The following is a 23,767-nucleotide window of genomic DNA, read 5'->3' as shown; positions in this document are numbered from 1 at the left end:
GGGCCTCTCTCTGTTGCTGAGGCTGCTTCCAACTCCTGCCTCAGCCCCCTGAGCTGCTGTGATTACAGGTGTGTGCCTCTGTGTCTGGCTTCATGACTCAATTCAAACAATGTTAAGTTTGTTTTCCTCCATTCAGGGAAATTAGTATCTAAAGAGAAAGAAAAAATTAGGAAGGAAGTAAACAAATCAATCTAGACATTCTACAAACAAATCTAGAGCATTCATCATACCCGCTTATCCCTGTCTCATAGTAGGACAACAGTTTTCCTATCACTGTTTAAAAAATATAGCCCATAAGTTGCTTGGGTGTGTTTTTCTCAGAGATTCTGAGTTCTCTGAGTGGATTCTGACTGTGACTGTTCACACACTAGGACTTGACATTGTAGGTCACCACGTAAGTATGAGTCTTAGGCAAATTTTCACATAAAACATTAACATATACTTTTTTAAAATCTGAGATAGCAAGTGTTTGAAAGTTATATCCACTCCAAGTAAATATTTTTAGAAGAGTCCAAGAATGACTTTTTAAAACACAAAAGAAATTAGGTAACTTGTTTTCCTGTACTAAACTGGTTAGGTAGTTTCTTAGATATGTACACCAAGGCAAAAGGTAAGTATGTTTAGGGCAATTGGGAAGAAGTACTTTGTCTGTTAAAATAAGGGAATATGCTTCCTACCAGTTCTGTTTTCACATCTAGGATCAAGGCCACTCTTAACAAGAACTTCATTAACAATTGTTCTATCAGCTTGCTTTATACTGCCATGTTTTCCACCATCTTCAAGATCACAATATCAAGCAACTTATTTTCCTTGTGAAGATAACCAGGAATACCAGTGCAGATACTCATTATTCTCAAGAGAAATGAAAGAGAAGTTATTGATTATATCAGGTTCTTAACTTCTCTTAGTACCTTCATGCTGTAATCACCATGCCTCTCATGTTTTTCTACATGCAACCTTTCATTTCCCAAGTCACACCAGCCTTTTAGAGAAGCAAATAAATTTTTTTTTTAAAAAAAAAAAGGTCTAGGGTGAAAACTCAAAGAATGTACCAGAACCCAGGGGTACTTGACCACTGAGCCACATCCCCAAACCTTTTTATATTTTGAAATAAGGTCTCACTAAGTTGCTTGGAGCCTCACTAAGTTGCTGATGCTGGCTTTGAACTCACCATCCTCCCACCTCAGCCTCTAAGCAACTGGGATTATAGGTGTGTGTCACCATAAACCAGATCAAAGAAATTTCTTTCTTTTTTTTTTTTTTTTTTTGGCTTGAAAGAGCATAAGTTTATTTTCTCACAGTTCTGGTGGCTAGAAGTCAAAAATTAAGGTGTCAGCAGGGCTGGTTCCTTCCTGAGGCTCTCTGAGGGATAATCTGTTCATCCTCTTTCCTAGCTTCTGATGGTTCTTGGCAATCCTTAATGTTTCTTGGCTCATAGCTATTTCTACCTTCACATGGCTGGTGCTGTCTCCCCCCACCCTCACTCCCTCTCTCTCTACCAATTTGCCTGCACCTGTCTCTGAAAAAGACACCAGTCTTTGGATTTAGAGCCCATCCTAGCCTATTCTGACCTTGTTTTAACTTGATTGTATGTGCAAGCCTCCTAATTCCAAATAAGATCACACTCACAGGCCCCAAGGATTAATTAGGACTTGGACATAGCTTTTGGAGGGACACGCTTCAGCCCAAGGGACAAGGAATAAACATTTTTTTAGTTGAAGCTGCAGCTGATTTTACCCTAACACCACAGGTTAATTCTATTCTGCCACCCCCCTCCCCAGTGCTGTGTAGGAAAAGTGGTCCACAAACAGTACCACCTCTATTGGGCCCTGAGTGGCTCATATAACCACTCTGGGCCTGTTTCCTCATTAGTGAGAAGGGTATGGCAATAATATTGTCCTAGTGGTGTTGTGGAGAGGATTAAACGAATTAACATTTACAATGCACCTAGAGCGGTTGCTATCACAAGCTAAGAACTATATAAGTGCTAGTTGTTATCACCCTTGAGTTGTTTGGGCTCTTTGGTGTCTCCTTAGTATGCTGCCACCTCTACTGTTCATTGTCTGCTAAGAAAGTGGATTTTGATCTTTTTCTCTCCATGACAAGTCACCTAAAAGGAGCAACTTGCTGCCTTCCCATTGACCTTTTAAAGAAGTCAGGACAGTAAGAGGTAGAAGTTACCTCTTCTCTCACCCTCCTTCACCCTTTCAGAGTCCTGACTACAGACTCTCTGAAGTTCCTCCCAGAAAGTCAGTGCATGCACTCAGAAAATATGTATTGAGCCTCTACTCTGCATAGAGATAAACATTAGCAGGAAGAAGAGAGAGCCCCACTTGAAGTCCTGAGGGGTTAGCAGAAAAGTAAAGAGTCAATCATGATGCAGAGCCACACATCTCTACAATGATACAAGTCCAGGATGTTCTGGGTCAACATAAATCAGCACTTCTTTGGGAGATGGCATTCAGGAAGGCTTTCTGGAAAGAGAGAATGAATGGAGAGATCTGGTAGATTCATAGATATGAGGTTATTAAGGAGGGAAGGATTAAGGAGAGAGGGAATTGCAATTGCAAAAAGAAGTGAAGGTGGCATTAGAAAGTATGTGTTAGCCTGGCACCCTGGCGCACGCCTATAATCCCAGTGGCTCAGGAGGCTGAGGCAGGAAGATGGTGAGTTCAAAGCCAGCCTCAGTAACAGTGAGGCTCTAAGCAAAGCAGTGAGACCCTGTCTCTAAATAAAATGCAAAATAGGGCTAGGGATGTGGCTCAATGGTTGAGTGCTCCTGAGTTTAATCCCCAATAACCCATTCCCCCAAAAAAGAAAGAAAGTATGTGTCAATATATGGTGGAAACCTAGAAAAGCAGAGGTGAAGCTGAAGAGAGGACTGTCATAGTGAACAGGAACATAAGGAAATCTTTATGTTTTATATTTATCAGACTGGTACATTGCACTGTAATCTATTTTTTACAGTATAGTAAGTCGTCATTCTTGTTTTTGTTTTTGTTTGTACTTGAAATTTGAACCCAGAAGCATTTTACCACTGAGCCACATCCCTATCCCTTTTTATATTTTATTTAGAGACAGGGTCTTGCAACATTGCAAACTTTGGGCCTTACTAAGTTGTTGAGGCTGGCTTTGAATTCGCAATCCTCCTGCCTCAGCCTCCTGAGCTACTGGGATCACAGGCATACACCACCATGCCCAGCTGTCTTTCTAAATTATAAAACAAAGAACAAATCAAAAAAGACTTTGTTGTTACAGTGCCTGGATCTGCTGGGGCCTGAGCCACATAGTCATGATGGATAATAGTGGAGGAAGGATTTCAGAGCTTTGTGGATATTAAAAATTATAAGATTTGGATATATACTTATGGGAAAGGATGGAATGAAAGAATAGAAGGAGGACTGGGGTACAATAGTGGTACCAGTGATACAATGCTTGTTTAGCATGTGTGAGGCATTGGTTTCAATTCTCAGCACCACATTAAAAATAGATAGATAGATAGATAGATAGATAGATAGATAGATAGATAGATAGATCAACAACTAAAAAACACTTTTAAAAGAGTGGGAGTAAAAAATATGGAATGAGACAAACATGGTAGCCATCAACACAGAGATAAAAGGCTTATACAAGTCTCACCCAGGAAGTGAAGAGAAGATGGTCCACATAGAATTCTAAGACTCACATACATGGAAGGAGCTACAAAAGGAAGAAGGCTCTCAAGGGGACCAACTCAAAGCAGCAGATAGGTGGAAATCAGAAGATGTGGTGAAAGAGAACCTAGAGGAGGAACATGCTTCAAGCAGGAGACAGAGGTCAACTGCAATAAGCTCTGCTAGGAGGTCAAAGAAGACAAAAAATAGGAAGATCCTTTGAAAGTGGCAACAAAGAGGTCATCAGGACTTTGGAGGAAAATTCAGAGAGGTGAAAGGATTTGAAGCCAGATGTAAACAGAAATTAAATTATCAGAAGCTTTCAATCTAATATGAACATAGATGAAGTGTCAAGAATTTCTTTGTAACTAGGGAAGACTCATCGACTCTTCTAAAATAGCTCAGATCTGATCAGAGCACTGAAGAATCACTGATGACATTTCAGAGTTTCCAAGGTGGATATGCAAATCAAACCCTGCTGTTAATCCTGGCTTGGGTGCTAAGGTTTTCCAGTTTTCTTGCCCTGTTATTCTTCCTATTCTGAAAGGCAAGCTTAAAATCATTGTCTTGACCCTTCCCTAAAATTTGATGTCAACTCTGACCCCTTCTTGAATCTCACTTTATATGTCAGACAAGAATACTCCACAAATAGAGAAGAGGCACATGTTTGCACATGTTTCTGCTAAATCTACAAGCTGTTTAATCATCACCAGTTCTTAACTTTGCTGATGACATCTCTGCTATTCTAGCAGAGGTGATGAGTCTTTGTTTGCAAGTCACTATTAACAGCGAGGTCTATGACATATTACAGTAAAAGATACTACTAGAAGAGCATTTTATGGATCATTTAGCACGTATTGTTTAAATCATTTAATACAGTCCCTTGAAGATCCTTATTGTTTGCTTTTGTTTTGAAGATAATTACATGTAACCACATTTTTCTCTGAGGCTACATTGTTTCCACAAAAAACACACTTGGTAACATCTGAGTTTTTTAACCTTTCAATTGGCTATAATTTTAAATGAATCTCATATTTATTGCCATGACCAAAAATGTTTAAGAGTAACTAAGATGTATGAGCACTTTATTTATTTACTTGTTTATTTCACACTTTAAAGTTTATGAAGGATTTTATACTCCTAAGAGAACAAAATCACAAATTTAGTTACCACAGAATCCTGGTGGGAAAGTTAACCATTTACAGACTTGCTTGGATCTGGAAGTTTTTGCTTGGGTCTTACTACTCTTACCCTTTTGAAAGAAAATCTAACAAAATCTGCAATAGAGCCTGCAAATAAGGGACCATAATAAAAATCAAGAAAATAACAACTTCACTTCCACTGGTGGAAACAGTGCAGCCACAGAACTTGTTCTAATGTCCTAAATCAGATAAATGGGTATCTGTTTGCCCCTGCAGTGAGGACATCAGACAGACTACAGAGCTGGGGCTAGTGTCTCTATTAAAAGCCAAAAGCAAGAAAATGAGACTGGTCAGCAGATTTAGCAACTCCTGGGGTTCCTTAGTTACTGGCTAGCAGCTCAGTCTGAGATGAAGAAAGGGTGGAGGAGTCTTAACTATAATTCTTTGGCCTTATTTTATTTTATTTGTGTGTGTGTGTGTGTGTGTGTGTGTGTGTGTGTGTTAGAGAGAGAGCGAGAGAAAGAGAGGGAGAGATTGGAGATTGAAACCAGGGGTTCAACCACTGAGCTTCACCCCAGCCTTTTTCTTTTCTTTTTTTTTTTTTTTTTCATTTTGAAATAGGGTCTTGATAAGTTACTTAGGGCCTATGTTGCCAAGGTTGGCCTCAAACTGGCCATCCTGCCTCAACCTTCTGAGTTGCTGGGATTACCAGCATATACCACTGTGTCCAGATTTGGGTGTATAATTCTTTAGTTTGTTTTCAGGATCTAAATACTGTGTACACAAATGTAAATTTGTATTTTTGAATTATATTCATGTATCAACAGGAAAACAACATTAATACATTCTAAAAAGTCATACACATGCCTTTAATAGTAACCCAAATTAGCCAGTTCTGTAGCCCTAGTTGTCTGCTGAATTTGTTCTATGATCAATATCCCTGAACTAATCTCTAAAAGTTGACAAAGATTTTATGGGGGAGATTCAGTGATGGAAAGGCCCTAGATCATCTCAAGAATGAATCCTGGGAGGCTAGGGATGTGGCTCACGCGGTAGCGTGCTCGCCTGGCATTCGTGCGGCCTGGGTTCGATCCTCAGCACCACATATGTTGTGTCCACCAAAAACTAAAAAATAAATATTAAAAAATTCTTTCCCTCTCTCTCTCTCTCTCTCTCTCTCTCTCTCTCTCTCTCTCTCTCTCTCTCTCTCTCTCTCTCTCAAAAAAAAAAAAAATTCTGTATTGAGTATGAGACACTATTTAAAAAAAAAAAAAAGAATGAACCCTGGTACTCTTGGTTTTAACGGAGCTAGACACTGTATTTCTCATGAAGAGTCAGAAATCAGAAGATAGAGTTTTGCAAGTGGGAGAAGAATATGGATGCATATTGGTAAAGTAAATCAGCCCAATTAGCCAACATAAAACAAGGAGAGGGACTGGGGAATCACACATCTAGCCCAAAACATAAGATCTGGCATCATAAGACCACTTTGTAGCCTTGAGAAATTTAGTAATATCCCCAGAGATGAAGGTGAAGAGCTAGTAAAAGACAGTTCACTCTTCCATAAATGGTTGCCTACCACCTCTGCCAGTATGGGCCAAATCTTCCTTTCCTGCACTCCCATGGTAACCTGTGCTTCCCACAGTCCTGCATCCATACTAGACTGGATGTGCTTCAAGATTTATTTCTTCATCAAAGTATCCCTGCCATCTAACACATAGGCTAGTGCAGAGTAGGTACTTAATAAATGTTTGGTGGATGAGTGAATGAATGGATGGATGGATGGATTCCCAAGTCCTGCTCATCAGATACACGGTTGTCATCACTTAGAGAAGCAGCCACAGGGAGCTCACATGGACAGCTCCAGGCTCTGGGTACATGAGGCCCTCAAATCCTATCAGAATTCATAGTTGCAGCAACTGTTGTCTCAGTGGGGCTGAGTACTCCTTGACATCATGTGGGAGGCTTCCTCAACTCTGCCCACTCCCTCCTAGAAGAGCTGGTGCTCCTCCCAGCCTAGCCCAGTGCCCAGCACAACAGCGTAGGTGCTCATGAATATGCATTGAAAGAATGTATGAATCAGTCACCTTGGCACTCCCTTCCCTTTCCAACAATCCTTTGAAAAATTAATAGAACTTCTTCACTGCTTGCATGAAACTTCAGACCTCATCAAGGAAGTGGAAAACAGGAAGCTTTGAGGTTCTGATTAGAGGCCTGACATCAATGCACGTTAACACTTGGCCGGTGTGTCAGTATGACATGTGTGACTTAGAAGATTTATGCAAACTGGAAAAGTCATGATCGATTCTTTGAATGGGAGCAGAGACTTTCCACTCCCAATACTCTGCACCACCACCCCAGACCCACCTCCTCCTCAGTGGTTCTTAACCTTGACTGAATGATTGCATATTTTGATGCTTTTTATTTTAAAAATCTCTGGGCTACATGCTGAACTAATTCAAATAGAGTTTCTGGAGGTAAGACTTAGGCTCCCTGGGTGATCCCAATGAGCAGCCAACCTTGGGAAGTTCTGCTGTCTTCACAGTCAATCAAACTGCCTCTTCGGTGCACGGTCGGCTGAGCCCTCTCCACCCTGCACATGGTTTGGCTGCTGGCCGGACCCATCCATCTGTTTGGTGGTGGCAGCAGTTACTGCTGCTTCTGTTTTCTCATCATTCTTAACTCTGCATATTCATATGCAATGTTTTTGCCCTGATTTAGAGGACTGGAACAAGACTTTTGCAAGATTTTATAACTCATGGCAGCAAAACAAATGCACCTACATTTCCTTAGAAATGCACATGTGTTTGTGTATATATATAGATATATTCTACCCAGAGTTTAACTTTAGTTATTTCTTTGTACTCAGAAAATTGTATGAGCAGAGTTCTTCAGTTTCAAGTTGACAGTTTGGGTTTGTGATGAATCTTTTCCACCCTCTAGTGGTACTACAGGGGCATGTCGATTTTGTTTTATAGGTTTTCTAGATTTCCTATCCTTTTAGTTATCAACAGCATCAAAAGAGACTTGACAGTACTGAGTTTGGCTTTTTGTTCTCTATTGACCAGATGATGCTATTTACCCTCGTGAAAAAAAGAAGCCAATGAGTGTGTCAGTCACTCCTTAGCCTCTTGATGGCTGTACAACAGACCATCTAATTATTGCAATGGTACGGGCCTTTCACTTCACAAAGGTTTATTAAGCACCTGCTTGTGCCAGCCACATGTGAACCCTAGCATATTCAAAGCATCTTAATACAATAAAGTTTCTTAAGACAATAATGAGTATTATAATTAAGAGCTCAACACTGGAACCAAACTGGTTCATTTCCTAATTCCATACTGACTTTATATAAGCTCTCTATTTACATTTGCAACTGACTGGGTTACAATATCATTTGTTCCTTACTTGAACTTTAACTTGTTTTGGCCTTTCTCCTTACTTCCTTATAATGACATTTTATTGTTTGTGATTCAGTTGTTTTGTAAGATCCTAATTACAGTAGCAATCTAAGAGAAAAGAATATTATTATTTTCATAATTTTCAGAAGCAGTTCTATTTAAATTATTTTTCTGCACTAGGCATGTTCCTGCTCTCAAACATCTAAGCATTTGTTTTATTTTAAGAAGCTTCTTGTACCTGTGAAGGAGAGTCAAAGGGTATGTTGTTTCTGAAACGTGCCTGAAGAACTTGAATCTAACCTAAGACATTCTTTTTAGATTTCTACAAAAGACTGCCTTATCGCAGAACAAAAGCTTTAAACAACTATGCAATAGTAAATCCTCATTCATTTCTTCAGCTAGCATTTACTGAACTCCTAATACTTGCCAGGGATTGTGCAGGATGCTAGGATAAAAAAACACAGTCCCTAGTAGGGCACAGTGATGCACTCCTGTAATTCCAGTAGCCTGGGAGACTGAGGCAGGAGGATCCCAAGTTTGAGGCCAGCCTGAATAATTTAGTGAGGCCCTGTCTCAAAATAAAAACAAAAATGGCTTATGATGTTGCTCTGTGGGAAAGCACCCTTGATTTCAATCCCCAGTACCTTCAAAGCAAACAAACAGTTCCTGACATTAATAAATGCCAGTGGGTGAAATACACTGCCACATATTTAAGTACATGATAGCCCACTTGAGGGCACAAAGAAAGACTATCTACCCCAGTGGGAGAAGCTGGAAAAGACTTCCTAAAGAAGCTTATGATTGAAAGATATAGGGATATAGCTCAGTTGGTGGAGTTCTTGCCTCACATACACAGACCCTGGGTTCAATCCCCAGTACCACGCACACACACCAAAAAAAAAAAAAAAAAAATCAAGAAGCTTATGATTGTGCTGAATCTGGAATAGTTATCAGTTGAAGTGGAATACAAGGAGAGAACCCTAAGGAATGAGCACTTTGATGACAAGAAAATCAAAAAAGAAAAGAAGTGGGCTGGGGAGATAGCTCAGTTGGTAGAGTGTTTGCCTTGTGTGCACAAGGCACTGGGTTCAATCCCCAGCATCACAAAAAAATAAATAAAAAGAGAGATAAGAAGCAGTAAATAAAGTGATAATTGATTGAATGGTGTTTTTGTGGACCTACAAATACTTACTGAAACCTACATTCCAAAGAGGAAGAGAAAGGTGAGGAGGTAAAAGAGGTAGACAAGAGACCACCACTCCATGAACATCCCTAGAGGGTATGCTAAGGAAACTGATATTTACCCAGTAGGTCATATAACCCAACAGAGGATCCTAGGAGGGATCAACATGGTCTTACTTACATTTTGAAGTTTTTATTCCAAGGCTATAACAGGTCAGATGGTCGAGTGCTTGCCTTGCATGCAGGAAACGATTAGGACATGCTTTGTCCTAATAACAAGTAAAATGTCAGGGCCATCATTCTTTATATAAATTATTGATTTCAAAAAATATTTATGTCTTTAAACATTCCCTCTGCAAACATAAAACATAAAATTATGAGTTAAAATTTTCATCTTAAACTTCTCTTTTTTTTTTTTTTTTTTTTTTGAGACAGGGTCTCACTATATTGCCCAGGTTGGTCTCAAATTCCTGGGCTTATTCCTTTTCCCACCTAGGCCTCTCAAGTAGCTGGGACTACTGCTCCATGGCACCAAGCCTGGTTTTACCTCAAACCTCTTTTCAGTTTTTGTTTTCAACCCACAATACAGCCAGCTAAGAAAACCTATTTGATCTCCATCTTAGAAAGCTTAATCCTTAGTAAGATGGACTTATGCCCTCAGCAGTGCACTAGGACATGCTTACCAACCAGCAATCCAGGAAAACAAAGTGCTGGTTTACATCTTTGCCAAATTTCTGTACCGTAAATACTTTTACAATCACTGGTTTCAAGCTTCCAATGGGCTATCCCTAATCCTGGAATTGAAAAGAGATGTGCAGCATTATATCATTAGGTAGGATTTCTACCACAGTGATACAAAGATGGGAGGAACAATGCAGGACCATAAAAGAGCAATATTAATAAAATAATTAGAAAATGGTGAGTTTTGAGTATGTATTGTCTTTGTTTTTAATACAATGTATTTGACTGTAAGTTTATAAGATTTAAATTTTAATATTGGCTATATTTAACAACCATAAAAATTCCTAACAATTTCAAGAATCAGCTCTTAGGAGTAAGTACCAGCCTACTACAGTCCATCACTGTATATATTACTCTTTTCCAAAGAATTGAAATGATAGGTATTAATCCAGTTTTCACCATTTCATTCTGGTACATAAAGTATGAAAATCTGTAAATAAAGCACATAAGACAAAGCAGTACCTCCTGAGGAATTGTATGATATGTAAGAAATAGTAAGCTATTTAGGAATTTTTAAATCAACTTTACATAACTATCATCATATGGCTATACTGAAATAATTATAAATGGTAATCAGTTTCTTTTTTAATATTGATCAAAATGATAAATATTGATCAAAACTATAAAATGGATTTTCATTAACGTGGCTAGCACATAAATAATAATTATCTAAGTAAAAGTGAAATTATTTAAGGGCTATATAAAATATGAATGAGGGAGAAATATTGTCTGTCAAATGTTCTTCTGAAAGAAAAAGAGAAAAGCATTTTGCAAACTTCATCTCATAAGGGTAAGATATATCCAAAATACATTAGGAACTTTAAAATTCAATAACACTATATATATGTAATATGAATTGAAATGCATTCTGCTGTCATATATAACAAATTAGAATAAATTTTAAAAATAAAATAAAATTGAAAAAAAAATACCAGCCATGTGTGATGATGCATGCCAGTAATCCCAGCTACTCAGGAGGCTGAGGCAGAAGGATTGCAAGTTCAAAGCCAGCCTGGGACTGACAAGACCTTATCACAAAATAAAATTTAAAAAGAGCTGGGGAGGTAGCTCAGTGGTAGAGCACCCCTGAATTCAATCCCCAGTATTGAAAAAATAAATAAATAAAACTCAATAACAAAAATCAAATCATCCAATTTAAAAATGTAAGTAGACAGTTCTCAAAAAATTAAGCTCAAATAGTTAACAAATTTATGTAAAAATGCTCAACTTCATTAGCCTTCAGGGAGATGCAAGTCTAAAACCACAATGAGCCAGATACAGTGGCCCACGCCTGTAATCCTAGTGGTTCAAGAAGCTTAGACAGGAGGATTGCAAGTTCAAAGCCAGCCTCAGCAATGGTGAGGCGCCAAGCAATTCAGTGAAATCCTGTCTAAATAAAATATAAAATAGGGCTGCGGATGTGGAGTTCAATCCTTGTACCAACCAAAACTAAACAAACAAACAAAAAAACACAGTGAGATATCATTTCCCTCCAGTTAGAAAGGCCATTATCAAAAAGTAAAAAAAAAATAATAAATTCTGGTAAGGATGTGAAGAAAAGGAAACTCTCATATTCTCATATAAGGTTGATGGGAATGTAAATTAGTACAGCTGCTAAGGAGAACCATTCCTCAAGAAACTAAAAATAGATCTACTATATGATACAGCTGTCCCATTTCTAGGTACATACATTCAAAGGAAATTATATCAGCAAAGCAAAGAGACATGGGCTGGGGATGTGGCTCAGGCGGTAGCGCGCTCTTCTGGCATGCGTGCGGCCCAGGTTCGATCCTCAGCACCACATACCAACAAAGATGTTGTGTCCGCTGAGAACTAAAAATAAATAAATATTTAAAAAAAAAAAAAAAAGCAAAGAGACCTGAGCCACCATGTTTGTTGCTATACCATTTGCAATAGCTAAGATACAGAATCAACCCAGATGCTCATTATGGATGAATGGATAATGAAAATGAGACTCAAGTACACAATGGAATAGTATCCAACCATAAAAAGGAATGATATCTCATCATTTGCAGCAAAATGAACGGAACTGGAGGACATTATGCTAAGTGAAATAAGTTAGACACAGAAAGACAGATACCACACATTCTCCCTCACATGTGAATATATTTTTCTTTAGTCAATTAGAATGTATAATAGTGACTACTGGAGGCTGGGAAGAGTGGAGAGGAGTACATATATGCAAGTTGGCTAACAGATACCCAAACACAAGTAGATAGAAGTAACATGTCTACAGAACAGTGGGGTGATAAGTTTACAATGACCTATTACATGTTTTACAAAGAATAAAAAGAGAGGATCTAAAAGGTTCCAATCACAAAGCAATGATAAAAAAATAGAAATATGAATCTCCATGATTCATTCAGTACATATACTGAAATATCACAAGGCACACCATAAATATGTTTAGTAATTACATGTTAATCAAAAATATCTTCAAATGTTTAAGGAGACAGAAATATTAACTATCCTGACTTGACCATCACATACTGTATACATGTATAAAATTATCACATTGTACACTGTCAATTCATATAATTAAAATAATAATTTTTAATATCATGCTAAGTGAAATAAGCTAAACTCAGAAACCCAAAGGTCAAATGTTTTCTCTCACATGTGGAAGCTGGAGTAAAGGAAAGGAAAGGGGAAGGGAAAGATAGGATAATGTAAAGAATCAATCAAACAAATTAATAGATGAACAAAAGGAAGTCAAGTAGAAGAAAGAGAATGGGAAGGGGTAGGGAAGATAGGAGGGATGGAGTGGGGGATCGTGAAGTGAAATCAATCTCCATGCATGTTTGAGTTTGTCAGGATGAACCCAACTACTATGTATAACTATAAGCTCTAATAAAATAATAACAATAATGTTAATTTTTTTTAAAAAAAGAGAAAAGCAACCTGCAACTTTGAAATGCATTGTCATACAGAACTCACACAACACCTGACCAAGAAATAACTGTGAGCCTCTTTAGGGGGGAAAAAAAGGTAATTCAGTTTGGAAGAATGGGGGTTCACTCTTGCCACTGGACAGACATGCCACCATTGCCTGAGCTACAGTCAGTGGGAACATGCAGACTTGTGCTAAAACTTGTCCCTTCACTGCCACAGAGGGAAAGAAGGAACTGCTGAAGGTCCCAGGCCACCTTCTTACTTCTCTGGAGTTGCTGCCATGGAAAACCAGGTCAGGTGGGCACGAGAACCAGACGGGTGTGAGGCAGATCCTGGCTTTACATTGTGCTGGTTGCAAAGGGGCAAGTCACTTAAATTCTTTGAATCTCAGTTTCCTGAAATATAGAAGATAAAAAAGAATATCTTATCAAGTACAGCTGAAGATAAAACACGCAACACACTTCACTCGGCAGAGGGTCCACTGTTCTAACTAAAACCATAAAACCACCTAGGGATGTATGAAGACGAGTTTCTTTCCTGCTCACCCAGGGACAAATAGCCACTTTGAAAATAGCAAAGAAGGATTCTGGACTGTTCAATTAGATCTTCTCCCAGTTTTGTTGGTAACATGATCCAGAATAGAGGATGTTTTCTGTATTGGTTCCCGTCCTTCCTCCTGCTATGTCAAGAGCTACACTAAACTCCAAACACACAACGTTGAAGAATAGCCGTGGTAACAGCTGCAATAGGAATAGTGATAGTTTTAAAAAAAAAAAACTAACTTATTATGCACTGACTGTTGGATAAAAGAAAGGCTTCTGCCTATACTAATTGACACTTTGGTGTAGGGGAACATATTTACATAGTAATTGCTTGGGTAGAATTTTCACAGGTTTTTGCCAACCCCAGAAACTGTGCCCCAATGGAACCTAAATTGGCAAACAAATTCATAAGCAAATCTATATATCAAAAAGTTAAATTAAAACAGATTTCTTTTACTTTCTCTGAATAATTCTGTCTAACTGTCTTTGGGGTGTGTGCAGGGGCAGGGGAGAGCTTATCCTGAATGAAGTAGACATTGGTGAAGAAAATGTGGTCAAGAGAGGGAGTAAGAATATTACAGATAAGTGATTTGACAATAGTTGGGATATAATTAACTTGAAGTTAACAATACAAGGTAGAGTTTGTGCTCTTTAACTTATAAATCAATTTAGATTAGTTGAAATAAGCTGTCACTTAGGATTGGTAATGGATATTTTCTTTTTAAACTCTAATCTTCCTCATCTTTCCACTTTTCACCAAGGAACAATAAATTTTAGCCTGGTAACCATGAATTTGATAATAGAAGTGTATGAGTCTTTAAATAGTTGAACAACACCAATAGGTATATATAACATTTTCCTGCAACAAGACTGCATAGGCTAACTTAAGTTGACAATGCTTCTTTGCTTTCATCAGGAATTTTATGAAGTTATTGCAGTAACTGATTATCTTAAGCAGATTAGCTATCATTAGCACCATGGAGGCTACTGATGAAATATTGTGTCAAAACCAGGGGCTCCTGTTAAGGGGAGGGAGGCATTGTAATACAAGACCTCTGGGGCTGGGGTTGTGGCTCAGTAGTAGAGAGCTTGCCTAGCAAGTGAAAGACACTGGGTTCCATTCTCAGCATCACATATACATAAATTTTAAAAAAAATCCATTGACAACTAAAAACTATTTTTTTTAAAAAAGGCCTCTGCTTAAAAGCTTAGATACCAAGCTTAGTTGCTAAGTATGTTGTGTTTGACATAAAATAACTTAGCTAATCCAGCAATATAATGCAGAAATAATGTATGAAAAAAAATTCACAAATTTCCATGCATCAGTGTACATTGCTTCAGGAGAATAAAAGAGTTTTCAAAACACATTTGTGTTTCAAAAATGCATGTAGTTATATAAAAGTCCATTTGAACAGCCTAGGTGTTACATCTTGGACTTGTGGGATCCCAGAGAAAGAGTACACTTGCATTTCAACTATAGTTTTAATCTGAGGTTTCAATGGACAATACTTTTTTTTTTTTTTAGTGTATTGTTTCTACTCTTAAGGTGTGTCTGACAAGAAATGTTCTTAGATTGTCCTCTGTAATCTCAGTCTTATATATGTCATTTCTGTAGGGGCTTAAAATAATTTGATGCATGACTTTTTCCCTCCAGTGTTTCTTATATTTCTCAGTAAACTATTTTGGTCCCTTCTTTTAGCAAAGTCATGAAAATTAATACATAATATGTTGTTCATACAGAATTATGAAATTTCATGTGGCCAAACGGAAATTTAAGGAAACATTACGCCCATATGATGTAAAAGATGTCATTGAACAATATTCTGCTGGTCATCTCGACATGCTATGTAGAATTAAAAGCCTTCAAACACGGTAAGCAACAAAAACGTTATTCATTGTAAAGGAACAAGCATGAAAACCATCTGGGAGCAACTTCTCTTTAGCAGACAAAACCTCTGGATTCCATATTCCTAATTTATTTTTAGTGGGCAACTGGACTTTTGTTTTAATGTAGATTTTACTTTGCTTTTAACATAGATGTAAATCAGCCACTAAAAGTCTCCTGCCATCTCAGTCTCCTCATCTGTAAAAATGGAGAGAACGATAGTGCTTACCTCCTGGGGTGATTCTTAGTATTGAACAATTTAATACATGTAACTCATATATGTAATAGCCCTGGCACTGAGTGTTCAATAAAAGTCAATGAATGTTGCTGATGTATGAATTATTGCCGATGTTGCAATCCTTTTGTTGTTTTCAAAATCAATCAATATTAAGCTAATCTTTCTCCTTCACTAAGTTTTACCCAACTATCTAGCCCAGGAAGACATACCTTTCTCTTCTCTGACCTCTTGCAGCACTAAAGTCTAATACAGAGCCAAGGCCCACTCATAATCTTGGTGTGATAGACCAGAGAGACTCAACCCCTGTACTGTTATTTGGTTGCAACCGTACTCCCCCTGGCAGTCCACTTAGGTAGGGCCTTTTCTTTGTTGCCTTCAGGTACAGTGATAGATAAATGTTTTTCTTCCAGTGAGCTCTTATTGAATGATTGAAATGAATGATGAGTTCAACATGTTAATTCCAACCACATGTGGTTGATTGTGGCATCTTCAAGCCAAATATTTAGTCAATTCAGGTTTTTTAAAGAATCTTACTTTATATTCAGACAAAAAAAAAAAAACATTTGTGATTGAACAGCTCTTAAAGTGCAAGGACCTAGGATTAAATGGTTTTTGCATCCCCACAGAACACCTTAGCTTAGAGTGAATCATATACCAGAACTTTAGTAAAATGCCTGCTGATCTATTATAGAAATCACAACTTGCACATTCATTCAGCAGATAAATATTGAGCCCATTATGTTTGCCAGGCATGCTGGACATTTAGTGATTAAAAAAATAATGACCCAGTTCTTGCAGAGCTTATAGTGTAATACATTAGATATCATAACAGAAAGAAGTCACTGCCTATGTTTCTGTGCAAGCAAAGCAAACTGGAAAATTGAGTCAATATCCCTGATAATTAAATTCTAAAACAAAAAGAGGAAAGTGATTCCCATTTCAAGGAGACTGATCAAGTCTCCTTGAAAATTACTTTAACTCATTGTATTCTAATCTCTGCCTAGGCAGCCATGATCTTACAAGTCCTTTAATAGAACTATCTGATGATTTTTACAAAGTTGAACTGCTACAGAATTTGTAGAACTAATCTAGAATGTCTACCTCATGTATATTCTCTCATTCAAATTCTAAAAGAAAGAGACTGTTGCTTTCTTATCTGCTTATCATCCAATATCAGATATACAATAAATCTTTAATGGACAATCTGTTCTATAATACAAAATCATCATAGTTATGATTTTTTTCATATTTTGAGGTGGTTGAATTAAGAAACTGCCTGGTCCAAGGTAGAAATGAGCAAGTTACTTTGTTTAAAAACAGTTTTGCCTCCAGAAAATTACCCATAGGTGACTTCATCATGGACTAGAATATTGAGAAAATTAATCTCATATGTAACCTCATGTTAAGAAAATAAGCACATCAGCCTGGCACAGTGGCACATGCCTGTAATCCCAGTGGCTCAGGAGGCAGAGACTGGAGGATCACAAGTTCCAGGCCAGCCTCATCAACTTAGATTATAAGCAACTTAGTGAGACTCTGTCTCAAATAAAAATTAAGAAGGGCTGGTGGTGTGGCTCAGTGGTAAAGGCCCCTGGGTTCAATCCCCAGTACCAAAAAAAAAAAAAAAGGAGAGGAAAAAAAGGCATATCAACTACAACACACTCAACTTACATGAATTAAAGATACTTGTATTTAATTCTTCTATTGAAAACACTTTACTCTGGCCTAGGACAATCTTCATCTTCAGTGTTAATAATCAGATATCCTCTTTCTCTGGTAGTGTTGATCAAATTCTTGGAAAAGGGCAAATCACATCAGACAAGAAGAGCCGAGAGAAAATAACAGCAGAACATGAGACCACAGATGACCTCAGTATGCTCGGCCGCGTGGTCAAAGTTGAAAAACAGGTACAACTCAACCACACTAATTAACTTCTAAGCCAGATTTTTTTTATCAAAATATATTACAGGCAATTGGATCTTTTGTAATGATTGACATATTTAAAAGGAATGAAAATAGGGCAAAAGAGGTTGCTTAGTAGTAAAGCACTTTCCTAGAATGTATACACCTAGGGATAAGGGATAGATAGATAGATATAGATATAGATATAGATATAGACAAAGATAGATAGATAGATATTCTCTTAAAAATACATATATATATATACATAATTTTATATATATTTTCCACAAGGAATATAGATAGATAGATAGATATTCTCTAAATAATACATATATATTATTTTATATATATTTTCCACATGTATGGAAATATAGTTTATATATTTATATATATAAAGGGAAAAAAATAAATGAACAAAATAAAGAATGAATGGTGTTAAACTTCCTCAGTACATTGACAGTATTCTCCAAAACATCTCTTTGGATTTCCATATAAAGAATATAAAATTTTATGAAGCAACTATAGATTTTCAGTAGTAAAATAGCAAAGATCTACTTGTCCTTTGTGTTTTGGTTATTTTTATTGGCCTTTAGGTCACTCTTTTTAAAAATAAGGTAGAACATGTGATAACACATTGAATTTTTGGTAACCCCGAGTGTAATCTTCTCATATAAAAACAATTTTTCAGGGCTGGGGATATAGTTCAGTTGGTAGAGTGCTTTCCTCCCATGTATAAGGCCCTGGGTTCAATCCCCAGAACCACACACACACAAAAAAAAAAAAAAAAAAAAAAATTCCAGAAATCAAATTGTTCTCCCAAAAGAATCATAAATACTCCAAGTATTAATCCTGAAGCATTTTGTGCCTTTATTTTTAAACTCAGACTCACCTGGATTGATACTTAGGTCTTAATTTCACTATAGAATAAATTCCTTATTAAAATGCAGTCAGGTTCCAGAAAGTGGATCAATGGGGCTGGGAAAGGCAATCTGACTGGGTTGGGGAACCTTCAAGTCACATTTTTATAGTGCTTATATACCTTTTCAGAACACCAATCATCCATTTTAAGGAAGTGGAGGGGGCTGGCCAAAGGGAATTATATGGAAGCCGAAGTATCTCTCCCCCTTTTTAACCTTCCCTGCCCCATCACTGCCAGATGCTACATTCACTGAGTCCAAACTGCATTTCACTTTACATTCTATTTATTTATTTTGTATTGACACACTCTGTGATTTTAATTCCAGAAGTGAGATTCATTCTTCACAGCAGGTCGTCCTCATATGTAACCATTTCCCTCCTTTTAGGTCCAGTCCATTGAGTCCAAGCTGGACTGCCTGCTGGACATCTACCAACAGGTCCTCCGGAAAGGCTCTGCCTCAGCCCTCACTTTGGCTTCATTCCAGATCCCATCTTTTGAATGTGAACAGACATCTGATTATCAAAGCCCTGTGGATAGCAAAGACCTGTCCAGTTCTGCGCAGAACAGTGGCTGCCTAACCAGATCAGCTAGTGCCAACATCTCTCGAGGCCTGCAGTTCATTCTGACGCCAAATGAATTCAGCGCTCAGACTTTCTATGCGCTTAGCCCTACTATGCACAGTCAAGCAACCCAGGTGCCAATGAGTCAAAATGATGGCTCCGCAGTGGCGGCCACCAGCAACATTGCAAACCAAATAAATGCGACACCCAAGCCAGCAGCTCCAACAACTTTACAGATCCCGCCTCCTCTCCCAGCCATCAAGCATCTGACCAGGCCAGAGACTCTGCACCCAAACCCCGCAGGCTTACAAGAAAGCATTGCTGACGTCACCACCTGCCTTGTTGCCTCCAAGGAAAATGTTCAGGTTGCACAGTCAAATCTGACAAAGGACCGTTCCCTGCGGAAAAGCTTTGACATGGGAGGAGAAACTCTGTTGTCCGTCCGTCCCATGGTGCCCAAGGACTTGGGCAAATCTTTGTCTGTACAAAACCTGATTAGGTCGACAGAGGAACTGAATTTACAGCTTTCAGGGAGTGAGTCAAGTGGCTCTAGAGGCAGCCAAGATTTTTACCCCAAGTGGAGGGAATCCAAATTGTTTATAACTGATGAAGAGGTGGGTCCCGAAGAGGTAGAGACAGACACTTTCGATGCCACCCCGCAGCCAGCCAGGGAAGCTGCTTTTGCATCAGACTCTCTAAGGACTGGAAGATCCCGATCATCTCAGAGCATTTGTAAGGCAGGAGAAAGTACAGACGCCCTCAGCTTGCCTCATGTCAAACTGAAATAAGCTCTTTGTTTTCTTTCTAGGCATAGCAGTTCCTTTAGCCATACATATCATTGCATGAACTCTTTTGAAAGCCCTCCTAAAAAGTTGAAATTGCAAGAATCAGGAAGAACATGAAAGGCAGTTTATAAGCCCGTTATCTTTTAATTGCATGAAAATGCATGTTTAGGGACGGCTGAAATTCCGAGGTGCATCGACATTAACCCACTCATTTAGTAATGTACCTTGAGTTTAAAAATCATCAGAAACCAAACACTGCTAATGCTATGGGGTATATGAAAACGTCAAGATTAGGTGATTTAGAAGTTTCAACACTGTACTTTGAAATTGTGGAAGAAAACACTTTCAAATTTCAGGCATTTCTGCTTTGTAACTAAATACGAAATACATTTTCAAAATTAGGCCATAATGTGTATTTAAACATAATGGCTCTCAATAGCTGCTAACAAGGTATCAAGTAAAACAGAATTTGGGAATAACAGAAATGGCTGCTTATTTCAAGATATATTTGCCAACCCATTTCTATTCAGTCATTTTATTATTAATGTAATTTGAGTGTCAGTTTGTACGCTTTTGGTGATTTAGCGCTGTGGCAAGCAATTTTGCACATCATTTTCATGTTGTTCTTTATGACAAGAATGTTTTTCATTTAGAAAATTTGCAAATAATGAAATTCAGGACCAGCAGGGCAAATAGACTCACTATCTGACATATTTGACTTTGTGGAAACATATTCCCTGATGGCAGATTCAACTCTAAATGAGTGGTCAGCTTCTATACACATGCATGAAACACTGATGAGTAGAATAGCCAGTGTGACTGGGCATCTCTGCAATGGCACCAACCCCAGGTTTGCCAATCCTGGCCACGTGAAGGGCAAGTGTGAGGAGCTATTGCTATTTAGCCAACACACAGGTGGGACCCTGGGGAGGGGGACAGTTAAGTGGAACTGAGAGAAAAAAAAATGCTTAAAAAGAAGCCAGAAATAACACCAGGAAGTAGACAATGTTCAGAAAATTACTTCTCCCTTAAAAGGCAGTGAGAGGGAAGGAGAGAAACAAACCAAAATAAAAGAAATCAATTTCTTGGATAATGAGTATTGCTAGGGAATTCAACTGCCTAAGCATCCCTTATTCTTATATAGAAACAGAGAATTTTGCAAGTTATTTATTTTTTAATATACCCTGAATGTCTTTTGCTATTATGTCTTACATTTTTGCATATGAAAGGCTAAAACTAAAGGTTCCTTTACTTTTTATACTGTAGTAAACACTTTATATTGTCCCTGAGAATGTTGTCCCAAATCTAAAATTACCAGTTTGGTTTCCTTGTATAAACATTCACAATTAAGAAGCCAGATAGCACTGCAGGGTCCGCTAATCACCACACTTAATAATATATCAGTGCAGCAAAAAGATCAGGGAAAGGAAAATTAAAATGCATTTAGCAGAAAGTGAAAAATGGCCAGGTGCTGTGACGCACTGTATTCTCAGCAACTCAAGAGGCCGAGGCAGGAGGGTCGAAAGTTCCAGGTCAGCCTCAGCAATTTATTGTGGCCCTAAGCACCTTAGTGAGACCCTGTTTCAATATAAAAAAAAAAAAAAAAGAATTAAAATAACTAGAGATGAGGCTCAATTGTAAAGTGCCTCTGGGTTCAATTCCCAGTACAAAAAAAAAGAAAGAAAGAAAGAAATGCAGACTGGTTTTTAGAAACCTAGCTCTCTCAGATGATCAGAACCTGGGCCACAGACAAAGAGAGGTAAAAGAACATTTCAAATCAGTTAAACTCAAGAAAGGAAAGGAAGAGTTTTTCCCTTGGCAAACCTCTGAGCTGCCTCCAGGCAAACTTTTCCAGCAGCCAGGGAAAATGACCAGGAATAGTAACTGGCCATTCAAAGAAAAGAGGCCCTGAAATCCAGCAATCCTTCCCAAGTCGCCCCTAACAGAAGCTTCTCTATCACTGACTATCTTTTCTTCTTCCTGGATTGCTTATTTATTCCTACCACTATTTTGCTTTGAAATTTCACTAGGCCTTACCCAGCACCCATCCCCAACTAAACCAGTTCTGCTCTCTACCTAAAAATGCTTTTCAACATTTTTAAAATTTTTGTCCCTTTTGATAAACACTGAAATTTTAAAAGCTTCCTCTTCTCACCCCACTTGGATCCTAATACAATCCCTTGGAGTGTATCATTCAGAACCTTCTTGGCTACTGGAGATACACAGAAGATAGAATCTAAATTTTACACTCCAGTTAAAAATATTTTGTCAAGCTTTGAAGGTTATTATTTTCATTTGCCAAACATAGAATGTTAGTCAATTATTAAATGCAAATTTTCATCTACCCTTGTCTCTACTCAACCTGAAGTTCTGACATATCTTCCCAAGGACATTGCACACACACACACCCATCCACAGACCTAAAGCCAGACACCTGCCCTGTACTCAGCAGGTTCTCTCCAAATATTAGCAGAGGAAGAAGAGGTAGGCAGCGCCTTTCAGGTAGCACTGATTCTTGGACATACTCTGTCCCAGGTTGAACCCCACTGGCAGCAGGAATTCTGAATGTATCAGGGACCCCTTCTTAGGCCTTCTTAGGCCTCGAACACAGAACAGTTGATCCAGCATTGCTAAAGACTGAAGATTCAGAAACAATGCCTAAACACATCACTGAGGTCTTAATCATAGCAAAATGTGATAAATTATATTGTGGAAAACTTTTATGCATCTAAGCCATGACCATCTTACTCTCGCACAAGGAAAAAAATCTCTTGGATGTTAAGATAGTTGTATAATGTGAAAACTGTAGATTGTCTGTTGTGTCACTCTATGGAAATGAGAGGGGTCTCCCATTTACACTTAGCAAAACCCCATTGGTCAATCCCAAATGGTGTCTTGAAGCACAATTTTGCTGAGTACTGAGTAGCCACAAGCTTTCTCAGTTCAGGTTTGTCTGCCTTCTTCAACATGTAGGCTTGATCAAGCTAATAATTAATTGCAAATATCCCATGTATGAGGTTAATTAAAAATTTTTGCTGTGTCTTCTCTAAATGTTTGCATTTTGTTCAATTAAATTGATACCTGTAGATTGCAAGTTTTGTTTAAAGTAAGAAACTTTCCTCAGTTTTTAAGTCCTTATCTCTTATTCTAAGGTGCCTTTCTCACCTCCCACAGACTCAGTGATTTCGAAAGTTCTTAATTTGAAAGTCAAACAAGCCTAATAATGAGAAGGAAATCAGGCACTAAGTGATTAAGTCTCCTACCCATGTGCAAAGCAAACTGCAAAGAATGAAGAAACCTGGGCGACTAAATATATGGATCATTTCATTCAATCACATTGAGGAAATATTGCAGATATTAACTTAACTCCCCAGAAGCTGATATTTTTTGCCTTAAATGACATGGTTGTGTTTTTGTAAGAGAAACTTAATATAATTATGTGCATTTAAGTGAGCAATTCTAAAAGTCATGTACGACAATGCAATTGTCTGTTTCCTGAAAACAAATAAATCAGGAATATGGTATCCATTTCAAGCTATCATTAAAATGTAATTTCCTTTGCTCTCTTTTACTGGGATTATTTGTTTTAAAGTAAAACATTAAAAAGATGTCTATAAACGGCTAGTGTAAACATTTTATCTGGAACTAACTGGTTGGTTCTGATCTCATTGATCCAAGTTAACCAAACTGATTGCAATTTTGGTACTGAAATATAAAAATTAGCTTTTTGTAATGTTGCTAAAGAAATCTTTGGTAATTTGAAAGTGGAGGAGATTTTCATGTGCTCTTTAGAGTATTATAAGAAAAATTCATTTGCTATAGATCACGTAAGCTTTGTGTTAATTACAAGTTGAGTATCCCTTGTCTAAGATGTGTGAGACCAGAAGTACTTTGAATTTTGAAT

General features: G+C 37.9%; 1 protein-coding gene across 3 annotated transcripts in view; it reads left to right on the top strand.

Moving 5' to 3' along the window:
• Nucleotides 1–23,424, top strand: part of Kcnq5 (potassium voltage-gated channel subfamily Q member 5) — a 521,076-nt gene extending 497,652 nt beyond the window's left edge. For all 3 annotated transcript variants that reach the window (XM_005334438.5, XM_005334437.5, XM_078019727.1), the window contains 3 exons: nt 15,315–15,446; nt 17,478–17,604; nt 18,904–23,424. In XM_005334438.5, coding sequence (XP_005334495.2) covers nt 15,315–15,446; nt 17,478–17,604; nt 18,904–19,866 — 1,222 coding nt within the window. In that variant the 3' untranslated portion in view covers nt 19,867–23,424. The remainder of the gene's footprint in view (nt 1–15,314; nt 15,447–17,477; nt 17,605–18,903) is intronic.
• The last annotated feature ends 343 nt before the right edge of the window (nt 23,425–23,767 follow it).

The sequence above is a fragment of the Ictidomys tridecemlineatus genome, chromosome 8 (genome assembly GCF_052094955.1).
Source record: "Ictidomys tridecemlineatus isolate mIctTri1 chromosome 8, mIctTri1.hap1, whole genome shotgun sequence".
NCBI classification, from domain to species: domain Eukaryota; kingdom Metazoa; phylum Chordata; class Mammalia; order Rodentia; family Sciuridae; genus Ictidomys; species Ictidomys tridecemlineatus.
The sequence above is the reverse complement of the archived record's forward strand: the minus strand, read 5'-3'. Positions and strand labels throughout refer to the sequence as shown.